Source organism: Telmatherina bonti (genome assembly GCF_933228915.1).
Source record: "Telmatherina bonti genome assembly, chromosome: 8".
In the NCBI taxonomy this organism is placed as follows: Eukaryota; Metazoa; Chordata; class Actinopteri; order Atheriniformes; family Telmatherinidae; genus Telmatherina; species Telmatherina bonti.
Window position 1 is genome coordinate 20,622,263 of NC_136626.1, and position 26,666 is coordinate 20,648,928.

Here is a 26,666-nt window from a genome sequence, read left to right on the forward strand (position 1 = left end):
GTGGCGTTATCCTGTAGGAGGGTCAAACCATTTCTTTGTCCTAACACCAGAAAACTCATATATATATATATATATATATATATATATATATATATATATATATATATATATATATATATATATATATATATATATATATATAAAACCTCAAAGTATTCATTCAACTTTGTTCCTAGTTGATTAGCCCATCTGCTCGCTGTAGCTGTAACATGTACGTACTCTGCATCATCTTCTAACCCAGTTGCACACTGTGACAGAATAATATTTCCTCATTCTGCTTTGCAAAGCCGAGTATATTGGCTGGAAATTGCTAGTAGACAGTAATTATGAATTTTCAAAAAGGTTAAGGTCAAAATCTGACTTTTTAACATAAGCCCTCTTCTTAAGATGTTGTCTTTGGATATTCGGTGGACATTATCTCCCATTGGAGACATGCAGGTTCATAAGGAATCCCTCCACAAGTTCTCTCATTTTGCCTGTTGTTGCTGCTAAATGTCATGTCTGCCTCAAAATCCTCTGCGGCTTCACAGGTCAAAATGTTGTATCTAAAAATCTTATCAGAGGTTGAGTATATACATGGCAACAGAGGCCTCTTGGTGGCTTTTCTTTCTTCCAGATGGCAGAACTCATCTGCTTTTGTAAACTATGCTTTTACTCCTATTGATGGAGTTGTGTTTCCTGCCTGCTGTCAGAGTTTGAGGTCATTTCTGCTGGTTGGTCTCTCAGGGTTGTGGAGAAAAATCACAGTTTTTCATTACACATTGAATCTGAAATAAAATGCACTGTTGTCCGAAGTTTTAATCATTAATTGACATGATGCTTGAGTATTTGCTTATGAAGGGAAAAGCAGTTAATCAAGTTCAACAATCTTAGACAGCTAAATGTGAAAAAGGTTTGGGGAATCTATGATTTGCCTGAATCAGTACATCTTCTCAGTCTGAGCACATAATGTTACATTTTAGTTAGCTCAAGTTTTATTTCAAAGGCACACTTTCTTATGCTGTTTTTATTTATACCTAGAAATGTCTAAAGGATAACATTTGTATGTTTTACCTTGTGTAGCTCAGTATATATGAGAATTAAAATATTTTCCAAAAGTGTTAGCAACACTGAATATATTGGACTATTTATTTTTTGTATGGTTTTCTTTTGCCCTTATAGGAATAAAACATTTATAGTTCATGCACACTGAGACCTCTTATGCCCATTTAAAATGGTTTCTTGTTTTATGTGTTTTTCTAAAAAAAATAAAAAAAATTTCTTTAAAAGTCTTTTTTAAGGAGATTTAGAATTATTTTCCCAGCTTTAAGGATGAAAAGAGGGTTATTCTCAAAGTCACAATCTTGTTTTTAAATTCGGACCAATTTTGAAAGTACACCTGGGAAATAAGCATGTCTCTGTAAAAACTGCCTGTGTGTAAATCTTCCCAGAAAATGTGTTGGAGATCCACAGCTTTCTTAATCTGTTTGCCCTCTTCCATGTGTGTAATGTTTGTCAGATTTGATGTAAATGATGGCACCTTCCCCTGAGCCACTTCGCACTTCTGACTGAAGGAAATCAGTTTATGAGTTCTTGTAGCTAGTCACATGTGCCAGTATGGGATCAATAATCTGAAATGTGTCTGTATTTAGTTTGTGGAATTATGCACATCATTTAGAAGGCTGACACGTCTTTCCCACCCATATTTACTTGTGTTTGCAAGGGGAAAATACTTTGCTGTAGCAGATTTTATGTAACAAAGGATATGTCACTATAATAAATTCTTTTTTTTTTATTAAAATGATATTTCTTTGTATTTATTAGGGTTTTAAAAATGATGGTAATGTGTTCTGGAAAATGATCTATAATCTTCTACAACGTAGACTATGAACTACAAACACCAGGACGAAAAACAACGATGCACTACATTTCCCATGAATCTTTGGGGTCGTGGGCGAAGGAAGCGAAAGCAAAGGAGCTAGTTGGCTTTACTTGATTATAATTTGATTTTATCAAATAAATACCGTTGTTTATTAATTTGTAAAATATTATATTTGTTTCTGAAACTTTCTTCTGTTGACCCAAGTGGATAGCTTTGAAAAACCTTCATTGTCAAGCTAGAATCTCATGAAATGAGGTAAGTGTTAATTTTGGTATTAGCAAGCGAAGCTAACTATCTGCTAGCTTAACGTTGATGTTAATAGAAAAAAGAGTGAGTGATTAAATGTCTGTCGTCTTTACACGTAGCGTAATTTATTTATTTTTATTTTTCTATGCACTGTTTTAATGTATTACTACGGCGAGGTTATGTTACGATTATATTGGTGTTCTGTTTTAAATACAGCTAACAACGTGAGTTTGAGGCAGTCATTCACACACCTTAGTGTTTTAACAGAGTATTGTTTTATTCAGCAACTACGTTTGCCGTATTATCAGTTGCGCTATGCTGTTATTCCAGTGGAGACATCCATAGTTTGACAGACTGAAAGATGAACAGCGATGGTGTTTGAACTGCCAACATACTAACTTCTACTGGAGAAGACATCTGATGAAAAATTACTGCAACGTTACAGAATGTAAGAGCACCATTGTGGTTTTTAATCAGTTTCCCAGTGCTTAAATGTAGACACTGTTGTTCTTTTTTGTTTGTTTTTACTTTTTTGTAAAACGTTGTAACCCTTTGGTTGAATAGTTTAACTAATCTATCGATCTAACTATAGTTTTTGTTGTTTTGGTTTTTTTTTTTTTGTTATTATTGTTGTTTGTTTGTTTTTGTTTCTTTATTTGTTTGTTTGTTTTTTCTACTTTTGGCCCATTATCTGTATACAAATTTTTACACCTAATTAGAGAATACCTGGATATTCTTGTAAGGTGGAATCAATATCAAATCCTTTCATAGAGCAATAGCCCTGTAGTAGATGATATTAGATGTAGTGTTTTACAGACGGACACATTCACTTTAAACGAGCGATCCACTGATATCAGTATCGGTGCATCGCTAGTTTAAAGGTATCGGCCCAATACCACGTGTGTGTAATCTCACTTGGTATTTATAAAAAAAAAAAAAGTTACAATACCACATCCAATACCCGATACTACACCAGTCAAGTCAGCATAGATGTGTTTAATAAAAATTAGATCTTTGTTTCAAAATCGCACATGTATAGTTGTATTTGGGTAAAATAAGCCAAATCAAAATAAAGCTTGTTAAAATTGTTAGATCTGTAATGTTATTATATCTGTATTGGTGAGGTAACTTAAGAAAGATGGGTAATTTTTTTACAAGCTAATGAAATCGGATCGAAACTCCCAAAAAGTGGATCGGTGCGTTCCTACTTTTAACGAGACAACTTACTTGACATTTAATGTAAAAAATATATATACATATATACACTAGTCTTTGGTGTATATTCATCTATAATATTTTTTTTCATAATTATCCGTCAAATCAAAGATAATTCATTCGTCCCCAAGGGGAAATTCAATTCTTAACAAATAACAGTAGTCTGTCATTGGCAGTCAATGTATTAATATTTGCAGGCTTCCTGTTTAACATGTTTTTTTTTTATACCTATAAAGTTTATTATTATTATGTTTTTTATTATTATTATGTTTATTGCAAAGACATAACAAGCGATTCAGTTCATGATCACTTTTGTCACTATAATCATTTTTTTAAAAATCAACATTTCTAGAGTAAGATTGAGAATTATTACAGTATCATTTAGTTTTGACAGTTGGGCAAGATAGCATATATATTAAGTGTGGTGCAAGATTTATTATTTAAAACATCTGAGTTTTTGGAACTTAATGTTCATCATTTGCCTTATTTGTACATATATTGTCACATTTTATTTTAATCAGATGCAAATAATATAAAGCGAGATAAGCCATCCTGATTAAAAAAAAAATGTATGTATCTAAGAATAATAAAAAAGAAAACTTGATTAACATTTTTACTGAAAATTCTTAATTGATTCGCCAGTTGTTGCAAGTATTTATAATAAATTTTCATTATCATCTTGGATGTTTGGATTAACTTTTTAGAATTCTACGAGAAGCTGTTGTCATGGTTGTTTATAGTGTCCTTTTTTTAATCAATTTTTTGTTTACCTCTTCAGCCAGCATGGAAGACAAGGCAAATGGCTCATTGGACACCAAAAGGTATTATTCATAGCATAAAGTTAATTAAAAAAAAAAAAAAAAAAAAAAGGCTTGTAGATTTTCATTTATTTATGGGGCTCTTAATTTTTTTTTTTTTTTTTTTTTTTTTTTTTTTTTTTTAGAAATATTTATGTTTCACAGTTACTTATTATCTTGTTTCAAGGAATAATTTGAACTAATTTATTATTAACCTTAAGACATTGCAATAAGTTTTTTAACTCTTCCCTTACAGCCCAGTGGAGAACGGCCAGCTGCCGGACCCTTCCAACTGGGGAGTTACTGATGTTGTCAATTATTTTAAAGCAACAGGGTTTGAGGAGCAAGCCACAGCTTTTCAGGATCAGGTTGGAGCGTTTATATTTTTCCCAGTTCAAAACTCCTTCTAAAAATTTGGGGTCTCTTATTAAATATGTCTTGTCCTGATTCTACAGGAAATTGATGGTAAGTCACTGCTCCTAATGACGCGAAATGACGTCCTGACAGGACTGTCGATAAAGCTTGGCCCTGCACTCAAAATCTACGAGTACCATGTGAAACCACTACAAACTCAGCACCTGAAGAGCAACGCCTCGTAGCTCCGTATGCCATCCCACCTCTCACCTCAGTGACAATCATTGTGACAGGAGACCCCAGGTTAGCTACCGCTTCACAAAGACTCCTCTGCCCACAGTGGCACCTTAACAGGATTTGAATGTTGTATGTTTTTATAAGCGTGGATCCCAAATATGGTCTGCACATGGCATCCACTCAGCCATTCTTATTTCTGCTGCTTGATATATGTATTTTTTGTGTTTGTTTTATTTAAAAAGAAAGAAATGTGGAGTAACTACTCTGCGAGTATCATTGCAGTATGTTGGTGTGTGCGTGTGTGTGTGAAAAGTGAATTAACCTATCGTGGTTTTAAAAAGTATTTGTACTGAAGACAATATATAATTGAAAGCTGTGTATGTTCTGTCATACCTGATTATTTTGTTTGATACATATTATTTTGCCCTAAATTTACTTTTTGTGATCTGAACTGCAAATCTGAGTCCATGACTTTATCCTGAGCATGTCATTTTCGTTTCTTTGACAAAAAGACCCTCTGAAAGCCTCTTAGTTTCTGCACAACTTCAATATTTAGGCTCTGGGTCTTGATATGAAAATATTTATGTATATATCCTTATTATTTCCCTACCTGTGGTGCTCTCAGCTTTGTCACACAGACAATTGTACTGAAGTGTGTATGACCAATGTATATGTGCAAGATAACACTGGAAATTGAATATGTGAATGTGAGATTTGCAATAAATGGTGCTTTTTTCTCACCAAAGAACAACAACTGTATCAAACTTTATTGGCGACAGAGCGGTTTTTTTGTTGTTTTTTTCATTTCATGTCATATGTTGCATGTTGTCATGACACAAAAAGCATCGGGCGTGCATCGGTCAAGACAAATCTCCAGCTGAGAATCAGATTTTAGGAGCTAGATTAACTATTTAGTAAAACAACTTGTTAAGCTGGATCACAGCAGCATTCTTCTCGGGATGAAAGAACACGTTCAAAGTCGAGCTCGCTGTTTCCTGCGCACTGTTCCTGTGATGTTACCAGATGGGTTATCGAGAGGAAGAAGCACCTAATGAGGAAAGATTGCACATCAGTCACCAAATAATCTCACAAAACAACTGTAGAAATAAATATCATAGAACATACTTCCTTTTTGTTTACTATTCCCATTTTTGTCATGTCTATGATGAAGTAATGCTGGTTGGGCATGATGATCTCTATTTCATCAACCTGAAGGACAGAAAATTTACAGCCAGACCCTCATTTACGTAGTTTCAACTTCGCATTAAGAATACTAGTAAAGCCAAATAGTGGAAAATGAATGACAAAACATATAATAGACACATAATAATGACATGTTCTCAATTTTTTTAGATGCATCAGAAGCAGTGCTGATCACTAATTCTCTGTTAGATCTAAAACAGGTTAGGTATCCATAATAGTTTGTGGAAAAAAGAAAAGTTTTTATTTCATGGATTACCTCAGGTATTCTCTCCAGGACCAGAACTTGAGTTTCATAAAGGGTCTTCTGCACAGATGGTGAGTAGACTCCCTGATCATAGGGGCCAGCGAACTTCTCAATGATTGTCTCCTTCACAGACTTCCTATAAGAGCAGGGAATTTGCTTTTAGGATGTTGTTCAGTCACGCAGTCCACTGCAGCGAATGCTGTGATCTTACCCACACATCTTTAACAGATAATTACCATGCTGCATCAAAGTCAACATCCTGAATCTTGTTGTAGCGCCACCTGGCATAGACAGATGTGCAGAAACACCTGTCTTTTGTCTCTTGCAATGTGGTGAAGCGGTCTCTAAAAAAACCTTCAAAACCAGACTGAGTAGTTTTCAGCACCTTCATGTCCTTCAACCCGCTGTGTACCACTGGGGCTCCTGTGTTAGGGCAGAAAGCTGGTTTAATTATGGAATGAGCAGAAAACATTTTACATGTTTGTGTTGAAATGGAGCCAATCATGTGCCTCAGTGACAAAGAGCAAAGTCAAGGGCTTAGCTGTACATCCATAGCTCTCTTTGTAGGCAGTGTTTGCATCACTGCTGGACTGCAGGGGATTTGATTATTAAGCCACAGAAGTCAGAACTGAGCACAAATAAAACTGGTTTCCAGTTTCTACACATCATTTGTACATGTGTCCTCACTGCCGAGGTGGAGAAAGCTTGGGGCTACCACACGGTTATGCTCTGGATAACCAGACAGATATCAACCCAACCTCAAAGAACTTTGAACTGAGGTAAAGAGTTTTATCCAAAAACAAAAACCATGTAGAAATAAAGTTTCCAGCTACATTTATTGAATGCGTGTCTGTGTGGATATGATTACCATTGAGGTTTTGTTCGACATCGCAGAAGCGATAAGCTTCTGGGCTGTAGATAAATGCATGAGCATGCTCTCTCCCGTTCTGAGGGGGAAAATGCAGAGGAAAGAGAGGCTTAGCATATATATTATTCCATTAAGTCAATGTACATTCGATTTGTAGTGATAAAAAATGTATATTCAGACCAGGACTAAGTCCTGGACCTTGTGTTTTACCTTCTCCAGCCTTTTCCATGGAGCCTCCTCCATGTACACTTTGGCCCTCGTCACATGGTTGAAAGAGGTCAGGAAATGATTGCATATGTCAAGAGAAAACTGCTCGATATTCTTCACCTGAACAAATGTTTTAAAAAGAAAGAAAACAATAAATAAGAGGTTGAATTTTTTCTTTTTTACTACCATTAAGTAATAGCTGCGTCTTTTGACATCAAGTCATGCAGCAACAGTTAACCTAACAATTAAGTGCCATTTGTCTTTTTTTCATAAGTAACCAAGTAAAAAGAGTGCTAGTTAGTGACTGTAAATTTCTCCTTTGTCTGACCCCTTTGAGTTTGGCCAGGGCATGGACAGTGTTCTTGATGGTGTCAGTGGGGATGATGTCAGAGTTGTCTCCAGTTAGATAATCCTTCCGTGACTTGAGCGTGATCTCCACGTTAGCTTTCAGTTCAATGATGGAGTGGTGGTTCCCCCGCTGCCTGATGCACAACACCTTCACTATGTTCTTGCCATAGCCTGTTCGCACAAACTCCACATTCTGTGGAAAAGGAGCACGTTATAAGAATTTTCCAATGAAATATGCAAGCTTGCAATGCCCAAATACAGTCTTTAGTGACATTTGAAGCTATTTATGCAATGCTGTGTTTTGCCTGCTTCTTGTCCATTTTAAAACATTGATGTTTGATCAAATTTCAGTTAAGTTTTTGCATTTTTCAAACTTTTCTTAACCTGTTAATGATTCAATAAACATTTGAGGAAAACAAACTCTTTAGCAGTGTTTTAGGGAAACAAACATTAAATTGAATCTTTATTGATAGAAATCTTTTTTATCCTATTATGTTAAGGTTTGACTTTCAGAAGTCTAAAATCAGCAGGTTACGGTTTGGCTGGGTGGTCACTGACCCCAAAAATAAACATCACTGCAGAATCATTTGCAGATTTGCACTAACAAAAATAAAGTTAAACATGCTTCGTTGTTCGGAGGAAAAAAGAAATCCTTCTTTGCACATCTTAATAAAAGTTTACCTGATCTGCAGCTGTTGCCATGGTGCTCTCCTTTCCTTCACCTGCTGTGTGGCTGACCAGTTCAATCTCTCACCCTGCTTCCAGCAACACGCGTCTCTTGTCAACCCAGGAACATTTTTATAGTGAGGGTGTTACCACCTTGTACTAAAACTATTGGAAGCTATAGGTAAAGCTCGTCCCATTTCAAGTTCACAGTTACCACCACAGAAATCCAGTTTATGTGGTTACGCGCAAACTGAATATCCCAGAAATAAATTAAATTAAAGATCAATTCAGCCCTATATATTTCAGCCCTCATTTTTCCATCCATCCATTTTTTTAAACCACTTGTTACAATTAATAGTTGCAGAGAAGCTGGAGCTGGATTGGACAAGAGGCGGGGTACACCCTAGACAGATCAGCAGTCCTTCACAGGGACAACGTAGAGACAGAAAACCATTTACACTCACACTCACTCCTATGAACAATTTAGAATAGCCGATCAACCTAACATGCATGTCTTTGGATGTTGGTAGGAAGCCAGAGTACCTGGAGAGGACCCATGCATACACAGGAGAACATACAAACTCCATACAGAAAGGCCAGTGTTTGAACTTCGCCCTAGCTGAGGCTCGAGCCAGCAACTTTCATGCTGTGAGGCCCCAGTGTTACCCACTACGACACCCTCACTTTTCGCCAAACCTATTTTTTGAACTACTGGACAAAAACAGCTCATGATTATCTGCAGATTTGGTTAATCATGAGCTGTTAAAAATGTCAGTATGTGAGTTTTTGTCATTTTTTTTATGTAGTTTTGTGTTAACTTGCTGAGAGCTGCAAATAGAAATTACCTATTGGCTGAATCTGGCATTATGCTTTTTTTCCATTATTAAATAAAATGAAAGTTTCTCTGCAAGGTCTCTTGGAATGAAATAAACAATGTCAAAATAGATAGCTTCAAGTATCTCTATGGGATGCTACACATGTGAAAGGCTGATAATGTTATAACAGTAATGTTATAATAGTGAAAAACTGGATATGCATTAAATAAGATATTCACCAATGTGGTCTATTTGAACAAATCTGAATAGATATTTCCCTTTTAAAATTTAACAAATGTGTATCATATGTGTTGTACATTGAAATGGACTTGTACTATTTTTAAAAATTAAAAAGTACCTTCTCAACATTTTATTACTCACTTTATCCAGTAAAATTTCACTTCTACATTTACAGTACTTATTTGATGTGTCAGCACAAATAAGGGAAACGAATATTTCCATGCCTAAGCTTTCTTACATCTTACACCATTTCCTTTAACCAAATGTTTCTACTTCACTGATCAGCAGAGATCTGTTGCTAATTATATAAGACTGTGGTTGTGCTGAGAATCTGCCAAAATGTAAAGACAAAGCAAGTTTATTTGTAAAGCACATTTCATGTACTGACATTTACTGCAGTTCAAAGTGCAAGAACAGTGTGAAATACAGAAAAAAGACCAATCACACCAATAAACAAACCTAGATATTGTTAAAGTTCCTGATTTAATTAACCTCACTTAGTAGCTACTTTCACTCTTCCCATCATGTGAGCAAACCTTATGAGTTCCTGTTTTGCATGTCCAAGCAGCTGTGTTGTTTCCACTCTCTAAGTCACTCAGCCATGATGCATGGCTTTTTTTCATTCTCGGCTGTCTTCTTTTTCGCTACACAAGTCAGTTGCGATGGACTTTAAGGTGTGCTTCTACATTATTGTTGTATTTCTGTGTTGCACAGTGTGTAAAACAGACATCTCTTGCAGAAATGAAGCCGGCAATCCAGTTGATTGGTGAGTACATACAAATATTTTGAATCACTAGCATTGTAACACTCAAGTTTCAGGAAAAGCATTTATATTATGTATTATTAATTGTATGTTTTATTTGTTATATTTTATAAAGGTGAGGTGTGTAATCTGTTGTTCCCAACAAGTCCCTGTGTTCCAATGTTTTTTCAGGTTTATTATCTACAAACTGCCCAAGTATAGGATTGGTGAGGTTGGCAGTGGGGTGGAATACATGTACCTGGACTCAGCAGTTGGGAGCTGGCAGATGAGTAAATTCATGGTTAACAGCAGCGAAGGAGCCATAGGACACACTCTGAATCAGCTCTACATGGGAAAGGCCTACATGGTATAATATCGTCTCATGTCTTATATCTTATTTATTTAAAAGCAGGATTAAAAACAAAAACTGCAGCACTTTCAGCAGGTTTCTGCTCTGCAGTAACATAGACAGACACAAACCAATGTCGAACCTCTGTTTCTGTAATGAGATGGAAGTTAGCAAAGGCAATGGTGGTGTCAATTTGCTGAGTTTGCATGGTTTTGTTTCCCATACGGAACAAAGTTTAGCTGAAGCTGTTTAGCTTAAGCCCTTCCTTATGCCATTTGTACTTTAGTAAATAGTAAATAGTAACATCAGCTGTTTGCTACAGCATGAAATAGTAAAAAGAGGAAAAAACTGACGACTGTAACAAAAAAAACTGACCTTGTGTTTTGATTAACCTCTATTAATAACCCTGCATCCTCTCTTTGTACTTCAATCACTGACCAGCTGTTCTCAGCATTTGTCTAGAAAAATACAAGATTTTAATCAGTCATATTCCACATAAACAAATCTACAACATCGCAGTTTTGTTTTTAAGATATATAAGGTATTTTTCTTTCATTCATTTTCTTTTTTTCCAGTCTAACAGCTCAGTCTATGCACTGTACAATGATGGACCACCGATGGTAAAATACATCAGAGGATATGGACACACTAAAGGTACTTTACATTGCAAATATTATTGTAAAATGAGAACAATAATTCTTCCATATTGACTGTGTGAGAGAAGGCAATGGCAGCCTATACCTAAAGCACAGGACTCCTCATAAAAGGAAAAAACAAATTATGTTTATTTTTGTGGACTGGACACCTGATGGCATCACAGTAAAATAATGTTGTGGATTAATAAACAAACAAATAACTTGAGAGAACCATAGCTACAACTTGTTAAGCTTTGGTATTTGTGTTAAGGATGTTCTTGAATCCCTCGTTCATTAGTGCACATCGACATAACTGTTTTCCAGGCTGATAGTTCAGCGATGCAAGGTTAGAGTAAGATTATGCAACAAAGAGCAAATCAGTGTGGCTTTGATGTCACAGGGGGAGGATATGGCCAAAGAGCAGAAGCCTGATAACTGCTGTTGACTTAAGGTTACCAACCAGTCTGACACAACTTTGATTAAAAATGTATGAGATTAGGTGTGCTGGTTTATATGTGTGTGTCTCTTCTAATGCGCCTTCATGCATTATACTTTCTTTTTTTTTTTAATGCAGGGGTTCTATTCTTCAATCATTCTCAAGGTTTCTGGCTGTCACACAGCATCCCCCATTTCCCCTCATTCCCTGAGAGGGGCTACCAGTACCCTTCCTCTGGTAAACTCAATGGGCAAACTGCCCTGTGTGTGACCTACAAGTATGCACAGTTCCTTCGTATAAGTGAGTGAATGTTCTTACAGCAAGTGAGCCTGATTTGCTGGTTACTAAGTGTTTGTGTGGGTGTGGGTGTGTGTGTATGTGCGCACGTAAGCAGCAAATATGATGATAGTGACAAAAAGTATTAACCTGTGACCTTGTCTTCTAAAGGTCATCAGTAGTCTTAACAGTTAGGACCTTGTGTACACAGAGATCCAGACATTTTGTTTTCAGCTCATAAGTCCGGTGAAATCCAAATGTTGCGCACAGTCGTCCTTAAATTTACTCATACGCTCCCATTAAGGAAGGGAAAAAAAACACAGCAGCCTGTGAAATTAGCTGAAATTGACAAAAACTATACATAGAATTTTTTATAAAAATTATTACATTTTCAGATTATGGTTCAACAAAAATATCATCTTTAAAAAGCAAACAAATATGATCAAATAATGTATGTTACATAGCTCATAAACTAATATTTTGTTAAACAATCCTCTTATGTTTCCACTCCAGGTGTTTTTTCTGTCCCTCTCAATCAGACTTCTGCTTTTGTCCGAAAACGTAGTACTAATTTGTCCAGGGCCAATTTGTTTGTTTGTTGATTTTATTTTGTTTTTTCTTCAACTCAGTTAAATTAACAGTCTAAAATAACTGAATTACAATCTAGCAAATTTTTAGTTATTGTTCCTTTTTTCAATTATTTGAGTGACTGTATGCTTATGCATAAAAAGTCATTTCTGCCTTATTTTTTAGAAGGAAATTTTAGTGAATGCAAGTTATTTGTTAATTTATTATTTCATTAACTTAATTATTTCATGGACAAACTATGAAACAAAATCATTGCATCAAACAACAGTTGTTCTACTTAACTATTTTTTAAGTATTTGTTATATCACATTTCTGACTAAATCTGGCTGTGCTACAAATTTTATTATAGTTAAGTTAACCAAACTTTATAGCTTCTTATAATCTAAGCTGCTTATTTACAATTGTTCAACATTAGAGCAATAGTTATTGTTTTGTATAGATGCACAGAGCTGTTACTGAGATTTAAAAAAAAAAAAAGTGAGACACTTATCACGCTGCAATGTGACAGTTTATTGTACAAACACAAAACTCATGGTTAATGTGATTTTATAACATTTTATTGTAAAACATGAAACACTAAGTCGGCACTGTGTGCAGATGTTGCAACCTTCAAAATATTGTTGCAAAATATATTTTATGGAAATTAATCTTGTTAAGAGAAACATTTCAGTTCTTTTTGTCAATGATTCATTGTTCCACTCTGATTTATTCTTGTACACACATGAATGCGGGAGAGGTATAAGCAACACGGTACAATTCCTACCTGTGTTCAATGAGCTATTCCATGTGTATGTCTGAGGTTTTGGTTAACATGTACCAGTGGTTATGCCACGATCTTTGTTGTCTTCTGAAAACTAAAATTAAAATATTATTGGCCATGTGCACCACTAGGATTGGGAAGGTAAAGCTGTTAACATGAAGATGCAGTGTTTTGTGGTTTCACGGTGCAATTTGTAGGGTGAGGTACCACAGTGCCATCCAAGCTTCACCACTGTGCATTCTTCTTTGTCTTAGCACAGTATGAAATACATATTCAACCCATTTAGTAATTTAGATGTTTTTCTGATCTACTCCATGCACAGTTCCCTCATTCTAAGACAAATATGATTTACAGTGTTTTCACCACAAAACATATGATGTCATAATGTGATAAAGCCCCCTTTTTTAACTTTGGGTGACAGCTATACATTTCCATACTTTTACTCTTTTTTTTCTTTCTGAATCAGCGTCCTTAAGCTTTACCTTAAATACTCATCTTAAAGAAATATGAATAAATATTTGGGCGTTAGTAGTTTAAAAAAAGATGCATGTGGCTGAGAAAATGAAGGTAAATACCTTTAAGTTTGTCCACTCCACACTCTTGTCTACCCTGTTGCTAATTGAATATCTGACAAATACAAAGCCTTTTCATTAGATATCTACTGAAGGTTTTACTGACAAATCTATTTAGAACCATAAGCTGATTTTTAAAAAAAAAAGTTCTATAGTGCTAGCATACACAGAGGTGATCCTATATTCAATAAAGTAATTCAAATCTAACTATTAAAATGTACTTAGAAACTTTTAATGTTTTTTTTTCTTAAATAAAACAAAATAATGGCTTATTTTTACTTTTTTCCTCTGTTCTCCTGCAGCACAGCAGTTAGTCTACCTTTACCCACGTTTCTATAACTGCTCTGTCCCCCCTGCGTTTTTGGCCGACCTACCACAGCTGGCTCAGCTGTGTAAGGGCTCCAAGCCACCACTGTCTTCCAACCGGAGAGAAGAACAGCTTTTTTCAATCCATGGGGACAAGTTTGTCAGTTTTGTCAAATCTGAGCAGTTTGTGGATGGTAAGGTGTTTCTAATGTACTTGTGGTCATTGTGCTTTGCTTTTTAGCCACTTGTTTGGTACCAGCACAAAGCCTGAAAAAAGTTTCTCTCTCCAGCTGTTGAGTTTGTGCATTTTACTTTCTTATCAGAGTGGCTGATTATCAGACGTGGATATAGTATCATCTCAAAACACTGAAGTGTATGAACACACTTCAGAGCCATTATCTGCTATAAGTTTTAATGTTGATGTGAGTCATGGCTTAAAGGCAGAGTATGTAAGATTTCAAGGCGATTCTTTCCACCACTAGGTGGCAAACACCAGGTCGTGAGCAAAACCACAAAACTGCTACCTTCACAAACAACCACAGGTTGGCAGTAATGAGCAAAACTCACCCCTCGGCCCTCCTCCTTGCCAGCTGCAATGAGGGCAGGAATCGCTTGTGAGCTGTAGCTCAGAGCTGCTCTGCAATAAATGGGCTTATACTCACCCTAGTGGTGTAAAAAAAAAAAAAAAGTACTTTTCTTTTTACTGGTCAGAAAACATTCAAGAAGGGTCTTTGTCATTAGTTAAACTTGTAATTTAATAACACATCAAATATGGACAGACTGGAACTTACATGTTTAAAAAAACTATCTAATTATAATTGTAGTTATTTTTTTAGTTAATTTATTTTGAAAATATTGAATATCTTACATACTCTACCTTTAAAGCTAATTGTACAAGGTATTTTTGTCTTAATATTTTCTGTCAGAAAGGTACAGTTCTGCTCAGTTAGTGTTCCTTTTCCTTGTTTGTATGATTTTCAGACTTTTACTTCAAGAAAGCCATATCTGTCCAGGAAAACAATGGATAGAATATTTAGAATATATCATAATCAGCTCAAAGCTTGACCTGTAAAATGCAAAAGACAAAAAGTCCTACAAGGTTTATTTCTGTTAAATTAAGTCTAATAACTTTTGATACGTAGCACTGACAGTAAAAAAGATGCTGGCTAAATATTTGACACATTCAAAAACAATTTAGGATGCACTGATGATCTATCAAGTTAAATATATGGGTTGAATTCATTCTTTACATCATAACATGACTGATTTTAACACTCTCTTTCATTCATACAGATATCTACACTGGTTGGGTGGCTCAGGTCCTGGAGGTTGACCTTCTGGTGGAGTCTTGGCAGACCCAAGGCCACGAGCTGCCCTCCAACTGCTCGCTACCCAAACATACTATGAACATCAAGAGGATTCAACTTCCCACATCTATCCTCTTCCAGTCCCATTACGACCACTCAAAGTGGTGTGTGTCACAAGATTATGAGGACCAGATAACCTGCCTGGGGGATCTGAACAGGGAGAAGGCCCAGCTCTGGCGTGCAGGGGGGCTTATCTGCTCCTATAACCCTGTGATTTACCAAGCTTTCAGACAAGTGGTGGATTGGTACATTGGCTGCTGAATAAAACAGAATATTATGAAGACTAGGATGGTGGGCTTGGATCTAAATTGATTGGAGTAAATGAGAATGTTTGTTATGTTACAGTTAAAACAGCTGATATGCAGCCGTCAGCACATTACAGTCAAACAAGCAGCTAAGTTTAATGGCTTCAACATATATTTTTTCATACCCTAATTAAGCCCATTACTGTGGAAAACTTGTACTGTCATTATATGTTATACTGAGGAATCCATAGTATTTCTTTTTATGTCTAAACAGTGGTTGCTCAAATATACTGCATTTGCTGTGTCAGGAAAATATCACTCAGTTTTTCTTTTTTTTCACAATGTTGAGCCACAAGTAATGTGTATTTCTCTTTACCTCGGTCTTTGTCAACCTTTTTCATGTCATGACATTCCAGAGTAGTAGGTTCATTTGGTTGCTGGTTACAACCTCTTCCAATATGAGACTTGAGAATGTTTGGGTCAGATCTACTAAAGGTTTGCATGTGCAAAAACATGTGCAAAGAAACTACACACACAAAAAAGTGCACGAACAAATTTACTAACAGTGTGCACTGACAGTTGCATCTTTCAAAGGTGCATAATACTATGTCTGCATCCAGTTAGTCGCAATGAGTATGCAATGTTGGGCATTCACACGCAATCTTATGTGTGTTGAGAGGAGTAAATGTAACTATATAAATCAGTGCCCACAAAATGATCTATCAAACCAGAAAGCCATGTGGCTCATAGAAACTGGTCTATGTTTGACATGTTTCAAAAGGAGGTGTAAACAGTCTGCACACACTACACATTTTTCACCCTTGTGTGAATATTATTAGGGTGAACGAGGAAACAATCATTAAAACATATCACTTCTCCAGCACTGCCATTTTGGAGATATTGGAGAAACTAACAATAGAGGAGGAATCACGCAGTGCATGCAATGACAAAACTACTTACACTTTTGCATTTTTTGCTTTCGGGTCATTCCAGGATATGGTAGTTAACACAACTGGGATCCCCCAATCCTGTTTTTCTGATGTGTTGTCCATGTCCTAAATGCTATGTGTCACTTGATTATCACATTTAATAGGTTTCCACACATTCAGCAGTCATTAACTGAGATCAAACATGCCCTTTTACAGTAGCAGGATTTCCAAGGGTAATAGGAGCAAATGATTACATCTATGTGCAGCTTGTGCCCCCTGCAGAGGCTGAGTGAACAGAAATCGCAATCACATGCATTTTTGATGTGCTTTAGTGCCAAAAGGCATAATTACCAACGTTGTTGCAAAATATCACAAGTCAGAACATGATTATTTTATTTTGTGAAAACTGTTTTGTTTTTGCTTTTCCAAGTTGCAAGCTGGAGCGTTTTTAGACAGCTGGCTTGCAGGTGGGACAGTTTATAAAATCCTACAAATAAATTAGGTCATGAGAAACAAGAGCCTGTGTCATATTCATATTTAAGATGACGGTGCATAGCCCCTTCACCCTCACATGTATTATTTGCAAACATTTTGTTATTTACTGATTTCTCATTTGTTCATCTTCAAATGTCCTAACAGGTCATTTTACTTCACCCACTCTTCCCATCGTTTCAACAACATTAACTTTTTCCCACATCAGCCTGATTTCTGCTCCATCTGACATACGTATGTATTTTTCATTATTCTTGTCCAACAACAACCTAAACTTCCAAAGCGTGTTGTGATATGGTTTATTCATTCTGATATAGAGGGCTGCATGATGGTGTAGTGATGAGCACTGTGGCCTTAAAGCTACAAGGTTTGGACTGTGGCTGGTGGGGGGGAGTTCAGAAAATGGCTTTTCTGTGTGGGTTCTCTTTGGGTACTCCAGCTTCCTCCTACCATCCAAGACATGTATGTTGTTAGGTTAATTAATGACTTTAAATTGTCCCTAGGACTGAGCGTGGATGGTTTTTTAGTCTCATAACTTGCTCGCCCGATGATTGCTGGGATACCTCCAGCTTCCTGCGACTCTGCATTGGCCTAAGTTCAATTCAATTCAATTCAACTTTATTTATATAGTGTCAAATCACGGCAATGCCATCTCAAGACGCTTTACAGACAGAGGGGAAAACATAATGAAAGTCAATTCATAATAGCCTATATAAGGAAACCAATAGATTGAGTTGAGTCCAACTCAATCTCCCATCCTGAGCAAGCACACTGGCGACAGTGGGAAGGAAAAAACTCCCTTTTAACAGGAAGGAAACCTCCGGCAGAACCCGGCTCAAGGACAGGCAGCCATCTGCCTCTGCTGTGTGTGGGGTGGAAGAGGACAGAAAGACAACAGACAACAGGAACTGCTACTCCTGGCCAGGGAGACCTGCTGAGACAGGAGACATACATGTTAATGATGCAACACTGTTATTGGGGGAGGGATAAAAGAGAGAGATAAAGAGAAAGAAGCTCAGTGTATCAGGAAATGTCCCTCAGCAGTCTAAACCTATAGCAGCATAACTAAGGGATGCTAACCATCCCTAGCTATAGGACTTATCAAAAAGATAAGTCTTCAGCCTAGTCTTAAAGGTGGGAAGGGTGTCTGCTTCCCTAACACTAACTGGGAGCTTATTCCATAAGAGAGGGGCCTGATTTGTTTCATCTGGTTTAAAGGATAAGTATATTTGAGTATCATCAGCATAACAATGAAAGTTTATTCCATGTTGTCTAATAATTTTGCCTAAAGGGAGCATATATAGCGTGAACAGTATTGGTCCAAGTACAGAACCTTGAGGAACTCCATGACTTACTGTAGTTTGTGAGGAGGACTTGTCATTTACAGGAACAAACTGAAGTCTATCAGATAAATGTGATTTAAACCAGCTTAACGCTGTACCTGTAATTCCAATCACCTGTTCTAGTCTTTGTAACAGAATGTTATGATTGACTGTATCAAATGCAGTACTAAGATCAAGCAAGATACAGGTGGATGGTTTAGATGAAGTTATTATTTTAGTTAATTCAGAGGGTTGGACAGGACAGAAACTATTTAGACACAAGTCAGATCCTGGTTCTAAGGATGCTTCGGAGACCACAACAGGCTCAACATTATAAGTAGAAGGAAGAATATTGTGGAGTTGATCTCTAATAGTATCAATTTTATTCCTGAAAAAATACATGAAATCATCACAGCTAAGTGAGAAAGGAATACATGGCTCCACAGCGCTCCGGCTCCTAGTAAGCCTAGCTACAGTGCTGAAAAGAAACCGAGGGTTGTTTTTGTTTTCCTCTATCAATGATGAATAATAAGCTGTTCTTGCCGTACGTAAGGCTTTTTTGTATACAATTAAACTTTCTTTCCAGGTTAAGTGAGACTCCTCTAATCCTGATGATCACCATTTGTTTTCCAAACGCCTTGACGCCTGTTTTAGAGCTCAAAGCTGGGAATTAAACCAGGGAGCCTTCATAATCTTACCTAATTTCTTCTTCTTTAGGGAAGCAACATTATCCAAGGTTGTACGCATTGAAGCTATTATAGTATCAGCATGTTGATCAATCTGAGCAGGAGTAAAGCTTAAAGAGGGACTCTAAGTCAAACTAACACATGGTAGAGGTGAAAAAATTGATTCAATTTGTGAATAAGTGATTAAGAAAATGGATGGGCATTCTGATATATATTCAAACACAATAAGCAAGATTATTTCGTGATCTAACACTGTTCTGAAAACTCAGATTTAAAATATTTTCATTTCTAAATTCTGTTTTTAATTTTGAGATTTTAAAAATACTTTCATGGAATGACAAACACGAAAAAGTTATAAATTAGAAGTTCCTTCATTACATAAACAACACAAAGTAAAGGGGGAGCAAACTTTTTTTTAATGAAAAAAGAAATAAAACATACATCTGACTCCTGAAAAAACAGCTGATGGTGTTGACAATAAGTGTAGTTTTGAATTTCTGGTGATGAAACAGTTCATATTTTGAGACAGATTGAAGTTGCAACAGATGAACTAAATGCTTCTATTTCAATTGTAAACCATGAAATATAACCATATATATATATATATATATATATATATATATATATATATATATATATATATATATATATATATATATATATATATATATATATACATACATATATATATATATATACATATATACATATATACATATCCACATGTATGTATGTATATATGTATGTATGTATAGGTTCTCAAGAAAACAAACAATCTGACCAAACTGGTTAAACCAGCTGAAACAAAGTAAACAAACCTGATTCAGTTTCACTTTTAGTTTGGTCGATGCTAACAGTGATATAATGCAAAATATTTTCTGTCATTTGTTGCAATAACACAAAAGTGTCACTCTCTCATGACTTTTGCAACTCTTTCTTAAAGCCTGTCTGTTTGTGAAAACTTAAGTAAATCTTGGTTTTACTGGACTCACATGGCAAGTCAGACTCTCATCAGGACAACAGGAATGTAAACAAACAGGTGTTTAGTAAAAGAACAATATATGATTCATTAACGGTGTTTGTTTTGAGCAATAAGGAAACAGATGAACTGTGGGTGTGAGTGTCATTTGGCTGTGAGATGTGACAAAAGCTAGTTTGAAGAACACACTTTAACTTGAAGAGCAGTGAGAATGGATGATCGTGTGAGTAAATTTTTTTATGTATTGAAAACATTGTCCAAATAAAGTAAGAAAATTAACCAGTTAAAGTTTGTGTATGTCTTTAAGCATTAGTGTCGAGGGGAAGATAGATACTTGCATGACAGAAGGCTTAGTCTTTCAAAATGTGCTGATACTGATCTGCAGTAGATTAACGAAGGCTCGGAGCACGAAAGTAATATAAAAATCTATAAATTTTTGTTTAGTATTTTATTCAGGAACTATGGTGTGTGTACTTTGTTGAGCAACTAAGTAAAGAGTAGTATGCTACAAATGCTGCTGAAAATGGAAGTGGTTGTGCTTTTGTCCAGGAAGTGGTTTTATAGCAAGGCAGAAGTCATGCAGATCTCTGATAGCACCCTACTAAAGAGGATGAGTTTTAAATGTTTATTTAGGTCATTTAAAGACACCAGTAATGTAGGCCAATGGCAGTTTAAAGTAAAGCCCTTATAAAACACTTGAGTTAATGGATAAAGACGGGGTTGCTGAGGGTTTCAGCTATTAAATAATGTGTTAATTCTTTTGCATTACCATTTAACCACAATATATTCTGTATACAGACAGTTATGAAGTCACAGGTGGTAGAGACACATCTTTCCAGGGATGGGAGGGTATAAGCTCTGGAGAAACATAAGTATATAAAGTTTAAATAAAGATTTTTGTCTTAACAATAAGAAATTTAGAAACAAAAGGAATCCAGGTTTGATTTAACTTCAATTCAGAATTGACAGATGTTTGTTTCATTTATGCCACATCAACTCAGTTCGGCTCCCTCTATATTTTCTCTCTGCTCAACCTCCTGAGTGACTGTGTGACTCCTCAGGTCATCCACAATTATTGTTTAAAACAAAACTATAAATTAAGGAACAGATACTTCATCATTTTATTTGTGAAACTGAAACTTCAGACACTTTATGTCACCCCTGTATCTAGTTCAGAAGTGAAACTTCATTTATTTCCAGCTGTGCAGAAACTTCACTGGCTATAATGTAGATACTATCTTAGAAAAAAAAACATGAGGACTGTTCTATTGTTTAAATTCTAACGTGATTCTCTTTGATTGATCTCAGGTCAAATTAATACGATTTTTAGTAAGCATTGTCATCTATGTCCACGGCTGTCGTTCGGATGTGAAATGCAGGAATGACCAAGGAGATGAAGTTGACTGGTTGGTGGATAATTTGGCATGAGGCAATTTCTATTTGCATATTTTGTCTGTTTAATCTAAATGAATGATGAAAATAACTTTTCTTCACATCTTTAGGTATATTTTATACAAGCTGCCCAAAGATGAAGGTGGTTTATCTTATTTTTACATGGATGAGCAAACAAACGGGTGGAAACTCAGCAAAGAGAAGATTACCAGTGAGTCTGGCTCTCTGGCAAAAACACTGAAACCACTTCTTGACTTCTACGTCAAAAAGGTAACGAATGACAAATATGTCACTCACTAGGACAACACCTTTAGTGCTGATACAAATTCAGAGTGTTTTTATTTTCTTTCAGACTGAAGGATTTGGATACTTGCTCTACAATGATCAACCTCCAAATCAAAACTCTGTTTCTTCATCATTTGGCCACAGCAAAGGTGGTGCAACAATCCTGAATGTGTTTACTAGAAGAAAGGTCCATGTGTAACAAGTTTCCTTCTTTTCCTGTAGGTGTTGTGATGTTGGACAGACAAACTGGAGTTTGGCTTTTACACAGCACTCCAAAATTTCCAACATATCGCAGCAAAAACTTCTGGCCAGATTCTGGAAACGCTAATGCTCAAACTTTTATCTGTGTTCATTTTGGCTACGATCAGTTCAAAATAATCGGTAAGTTGACAGTTGTGAGATAAGACGTTGTGTGCTGGGGAGTTTATTTGTTTACCAAAAGGGATTATAACATATTTAACTTTTTAATTCTCAGGACAGCAGCTCCAGTACATCCATGCTTATTCATATGACTATGATCTTCCAAAAACTTTTCATGAGGAGTTGCGTTGTGTTGCACAGCGGAGCTGCTACCCAAAAAAAGCCCCATGGTTTAGTGTGATGGAGTTGACCTCTTGGAGGCAACGGCGCTTCCTCAGCTTTGCAAAGTACGCACGTTTTGGTGATGGTGAGTCTTTGCATTAGTAAGCCTATTGGGACCCACATCATCCGGTCTGTCAATTTTCGCATGCTAGTTGTCAAAAACAGAAGAGGTGATGGGAATTACCTTAACTGCCTGTTTTTTCCTCCTCTCTTTCTCTTTTATTTTTGATCAATGAACTGCAGATCTTTACTCCGGACTTATTGCAAAAAGAGCAACAGGAAATCTGTTTGTCAAGAGTTGGGGAAAGATGCGTCAACCTCTGCCATCTAACTGCAGCTCTTGCATCCGTCACCATGTCTACAATGTAATGGAAGTGAAACTCCCAGAGAGGGACCCCTTCACTAACACTTTGGATCACTCCAAATGGTGTGTGACATCAGATGGTGCCTTGACCTGTATTGCTGATATGAACAGAGAGAAGAGTCAGATGAGCAGAGGAGGAGGAGCATTATGTACCGATGACAGTGTGGTGGCGAAGGCTTTCAGTGGCTTGATCTCACAGCATGACGATTGTAAGCAGCCATATTCCTATGATCAAACCAGAGAGCTGTAAAGGCACATTTTGCATGTCTGATTTGAGAGTTTTACTCAGGTTTCCTTGTTTGTTATTGTGTTTTTATTAAGTTTCCTCTTCTTTTTTTTTTTTTTTGCTTTGAGCATTATTCTGTGGGCAGTCAAGCTCATTTTTACTTCATAAAATGATGATAATCTTTTATGATGATTGCAAACTTCATGCTGTCTAATATGCTTTTCTTTCATCCAGTCATGAATTTACATTCAGCTATGGCTGAATTACATTTTTACTAGGCTAAATATGAATGGACACTTTGAAACTTCCCAAACTTTGTGTGTGAGGACTAAAATTTTGCTATATCCATTAATAAGGACAAGAATTAAATCCATTCATAAACAGTCCTCCTGGTTTGTGAAAGAGCTGTTGATAAAAACTATTGTGTCATTAGTTTTGTCACTGCTATGCAGCAAACAAGAAGAAGAAGCAGCATGACTGGTATCACAGGAATAGTATGATTTATGTATGTTTTCCAGGTCAGGATACAGTCTTCATGAGAGCAATGATCATGTAAAATTATTATTGTTCTTTTATACATCACATCAGTGTCATAAAGAGCTTCTCACACGACATAGAAATGAATCAAAATGTAGATATTCAACCAGAAGAATACGTGATAAGATGTTAAAAGGCGTTGGAAATAAGACGTACTTGTCAAACATTTGCTGGAAGCTAATTTGAAAAAAGTATGTGTTGTTAAAGTTTTCTTTTGGTTGTGATGCTGGATAGTAATACGATGCATAATCTCATAAATCCTTATTTTATTCTCACTAAAACATAATCCACAAAGCACTGAGAGAGTGCAGACTGCCACCAAGCAGCTCATTTCCACCCATTTTGTGTTTTCCACACTGTGTTATAGTCCTACATTTATTTTTATAGGTTTACATTTTTAGATTCCCAGATTCCTTGAGAATGAATTTACAGTGTCTTGGCTATATTGTCGTGTGTTGTATTTGTTGCATGTTTATGTGTTCATTTGTTCTTTCAGTGATGAAAATTGCAAAAATTTCCAAACTTTGACAAAAAACCTATTGGGAATTTATCCTGTGTCTTTTGTCCAAGCACCCTGACCATTTATTGTGGACTTATATGCATATATACTGAAAATGTCCCTATTGTCAGGGTTTGGACTCTTGGTGTGTCTTCATTTCCGGTTTCCTCTTTTATTTTGTAGTTTTCCTATTTATTATACTTGTCTTGTTTCTTGTTTGACCTTAGTTTCTGTTCATTAGATCACCTGGTCCTCAGTTAAGTCATTACACCTGTGTCTTATTATGTTGGCTGTATATATTCTCCTGGTTTTCTGTTCCCAGTTGCTGGATCGTTTTGTTGTTTTAGTCCCCTGAGTTCCTTTGGTGAAAATAAATCTGTCTTGACTCTGCATCCCTGTACCTCATCTCTGCATTTGGGTCAACATCCCCACCGCCCGTCCTGACACCTATCTCTCAATTATAAAGAATCCTTCCGAAAAAAGTTTGGATCCAGATAGTGATTCCGAATCTCTCCCAGAATTTAACGGATCAATATTAGACTTAAACCTATTCTCTGAAGAAAAAAAAAAAAAAAAAAAAATATATATATATATATATATATATATATATATATATATATATATATATATATATATATATATATATGTATGTATGTATGTATTTATCTATCCAGTAGTTTTTGCATAAAATTGCTAACAAACAGATAAACACCAGCAATCCCATAACTTTTGCCCCCTCCTTGATGGGAATCAAAATATCAGATTTTGAAAGTGAAAGTTTGTATTACAGCATGGAAAATATTCTCCTATTTTGAATTTGATGGCAGGAACATAACTCAAAAAGTTGAAATTGAGCGACAAAAACCGGGAAAAGTTAACAAAAACAGTTGAAGGAGCATAAGTTAATTAATAACTAATGAGGAACAAATCAGGGAATAATGATTCACCAATGTTATATACATCTTAGACTCCAATAAAGTACACCACAGCACTTATAAATTGGTTTATGTTACATGGAGAAATGAGAAGTATCTTTAATGCGAATTAAATCCTGAATTAACCTTCAAAAGTACTCAAGCCAAGCTTGGTATTAATGTGTTCATAAAATAAGTTGAACCTTCACAGTGACACTAGCAGGAATTTCAACTAGCTGCTGTTAAAAAAAAAAAAAAAAAAAAGTTTGATTCCTTTTAAGTGTTTTATTTTGAGCTAAAGGGAAGCAGTTGAAATATGGAAGTGAGAGACAGTGTGAGTTTCATTTAACAGTGAGTCGTGACAAAAGTAGAGAACAAATATTTAGCTGAAGATGGATGGACATGTAAGTAAAATGTTAATATGTTAAAATATGTAAAAGTACTAAGAATTGATGAGTGACTGTTGTGTATAGTTATTTATTAAAAACTTACACCATTATCTTTACATTAAAAGGCAGCCTGTTTTGCAGCTGTTTATTTGAGTTATACATGTGTGATCAAAAATGGAAATGACTTTCCCCCAGGCTATAAAGTGGCTTTACAGAATGGCTGAAGTCATACAGACCTTTGAGAGGATGCAAGAATAAATTTATTTGCTTTGCTAAAACCGATTTAAGATATTTAAAGACATCTGCATTGTAAATTAAAGTAATGCACTTATAATGTCGTTTTATTTAAATGTTTTATTTGCAATCAAAAGTTCACATGATAACAGGTGACACAAGTGAGTGTTCAGTAAAATGACAGATGTGTTGAAGTAAACTGAAAACTGGAACTTGTACATATTTGGGTTTCAGGAGGATCATTTTTCAGACAATTTTTAAAGGATACAAGAGTTTATACTTTGTGAAGCATTTTGTGGTATTTATTTCATGATTCTGCTTCGTTATTCTTCCACTTTGACTGTCAATGTATTAGTTGCTTTTGTGTTTTTTTTCTTTCTTTCTCTTTTCTGTAAAAAATATATATGCTAATGAGTAGCTAAATGTGTTAAATTGAAATGGTTTAAGCATTATGCTTCAGCCTGCACCTTTTCAGTCACTTCATAGTCTTATGTTTGTAATAAACGGTCTCTGTTTGCTATGTTTTTTTTTTATTATTAAACTTTGATTTGATTCTAAACTGTTTTCACAGGACATTTGTCTTAGCAAATAAAAAACTTAGGAACAATCAATCCTGGTTTGATTTAAATTTTATTCAGAACCAAAAGATGCTTGTTTCATTATGTCATTCATTTATTTTTTAAGTCACATCAACTTAGTTCGGCTCCCTCTATATTTTCTCTCTGCTCAACCTCCTGAGTGACTGTGTGACTCCTCAGGTCATCCACAATTATTGTTAAAAAAACAAACAAACTATAAATTAAGGAACAGATACTTCATCATTTTATTTGTGAAACTGAAACTTCAGACACTTTATGTCACCCCTGTATCTAGTTCAGAAGTGAAACTTCATAATTTATTTCCAGCTGTGCAGAAACTTCACTGGCTATAATGTAGATACTATCTTAGAAAAAAAAACATGAGGACTGTTCTATTGTTTAAATTCTAACGTGATTCTCTTTGATTGATCTCAGGTCAAATTAATACGATTTTTAGTAAGCATTGTCATCTATGTCCACGGCTGTCGTTCGGATGTGAAATGCAGGAATGACCAAGGAGATGAAGTTGACTGGTTGGTGGATAATTTGGCATGAGGCAATTTCTATTTGCATATTTTGTCTGTTTAATCTAAATGAATGATGAAAATGACTTTTCTTCACATCTTTAGGTATATTTTATACAAGCTGCCCAAAGATGAAGGTGGTTTATCTTATTTTTAC

General features: G+C 35.7%; 5 protein-coding genes across 5 annotated transcripts in view; 4 read left to right on the plus strand and 1 right to left on the minus strand.

The window, feature by feature from the left end:
- The first annotated feature begins 1,937 nt into the window (after nt 1-1,937).
- On the plus strand, nt 1,938-5,313 carry samd13 (sterile alpha motif domain containing 13). Its single transcript, XM_079245131.1, has 5 exons — nt 1,938-2,116; nt 2,438-2,555; nt 4,101-4,143; nt 4,376-4,487; nt 4,575-5,313. The coding sequence occupies exons 2-5, from the start codon at nt 2,528-2,530 to the stop codon at nt 4,716-4,718; spliced, it is 327 nt and encodes a 108-aa protein (XP_079101257.1). The 5' UTR covers nt 1,938-2,116; nt 2,438-2,527; the 3' UTR covers nt 4,719-5,313.
- Nucleotides 5,314-5,683: 370 nt separating this feature from the next.
- On the minus strand, nt 5,684-8,282 carry uox (urate oxidase; the record flags this gene model as incomplete). Its single annotated transcript, XM_079244694.1, has 8 exons — nt 5,684-5,758; nt 5,836-5,919; nt 6,170-6,293; nt 6,394-6,580; nt 7,026-7,104; nt 7,236-7,352; nt 7,561-7,773; nt 8,262-8,282. The coding sequence occupies 8 exons, from the start codon at nt 8,280-8,282 to the stop codon at nt 5,684-5,686; spliced, it is 900 nt and encodes a 299-aa protein (XP_079100820.1).
- Nucleotides 8,283-9,963: 1,681 nt separating this feature from the next.
- dnase2b (deoxyribonuclease II beta) lies at nt 9,964-16,878 on the plus strand (the record flags this gene model as incomplete). Its single annotated transcript, XM_079245615.1, has 6 exons — nt 9,964-10,067; nt 10,236-10,410; nt 10,968-11,046; nt 11,602-11,763; nt 13,962-14,159; nt 15,259-16,878. 6 exons carry the CDS (start codon nt 9,964-9,966, stop codon nt 15,591-15,593), a joined length of 1,053 nt encoding a protein of 350 aa, XP_079101741.1. The 3' UTR covers nt 15,594-16,878.
- A 3,318-nt stretch (nt 16,879-20,196) lies between these two features.
- Nucleotides 20,197-22,858, plus strand: LOC306759870 (deoxyribonuclease-2-alpha-like; the record flags this gene model as incomplete). Its single annotated transcript, XM_079245616.1, has 7 exons — nt 20,197-20,208; nt 21,294-21,391; nt 21,488-21,647; nt 21,730-21,811; nt 21,885-22,043; nt 22,138-22,329; nt 22,488-22,858. The coding sequence occupies 7 exons, from the start codon at nt 20,197-20,199 to the stop codon at nt 22,856-22,858; spliced, it is 1,074 nt and encodes a 357-aa protein (XP_079101742.1).
- Nucleotides 22,859-25,100: 2,242 nt separating this feature from the next.
- The window catches only part of LOC306759871 (deoxyribonuclease-2-alpha-like), a gene marked incomplete at both ends in the record, with an annotated part of 2,894 nt that continues 1,328 nt past the window's right edge, over nt 25,101-26,666 (plus strand). Inside the window, 3 exons of the mRNA XM_079245617.1 lie at nt 25,101-25,118; nt 26,421-26,518; nt 26,615-26,666. The exon at nt 26,615-26,666 is cut by the window's right edge and continues 108 nt beyond it. Of these exons, the coding sequence (XP_079101743.1) occupies nt 25,101-25,118; nt 26,421-26,518; nt 26,615-26,666 (168 nt within the window). The remainder of the gene's footprint in view (nt 25,119-26,420; nt 26,519-26,614) is intronic.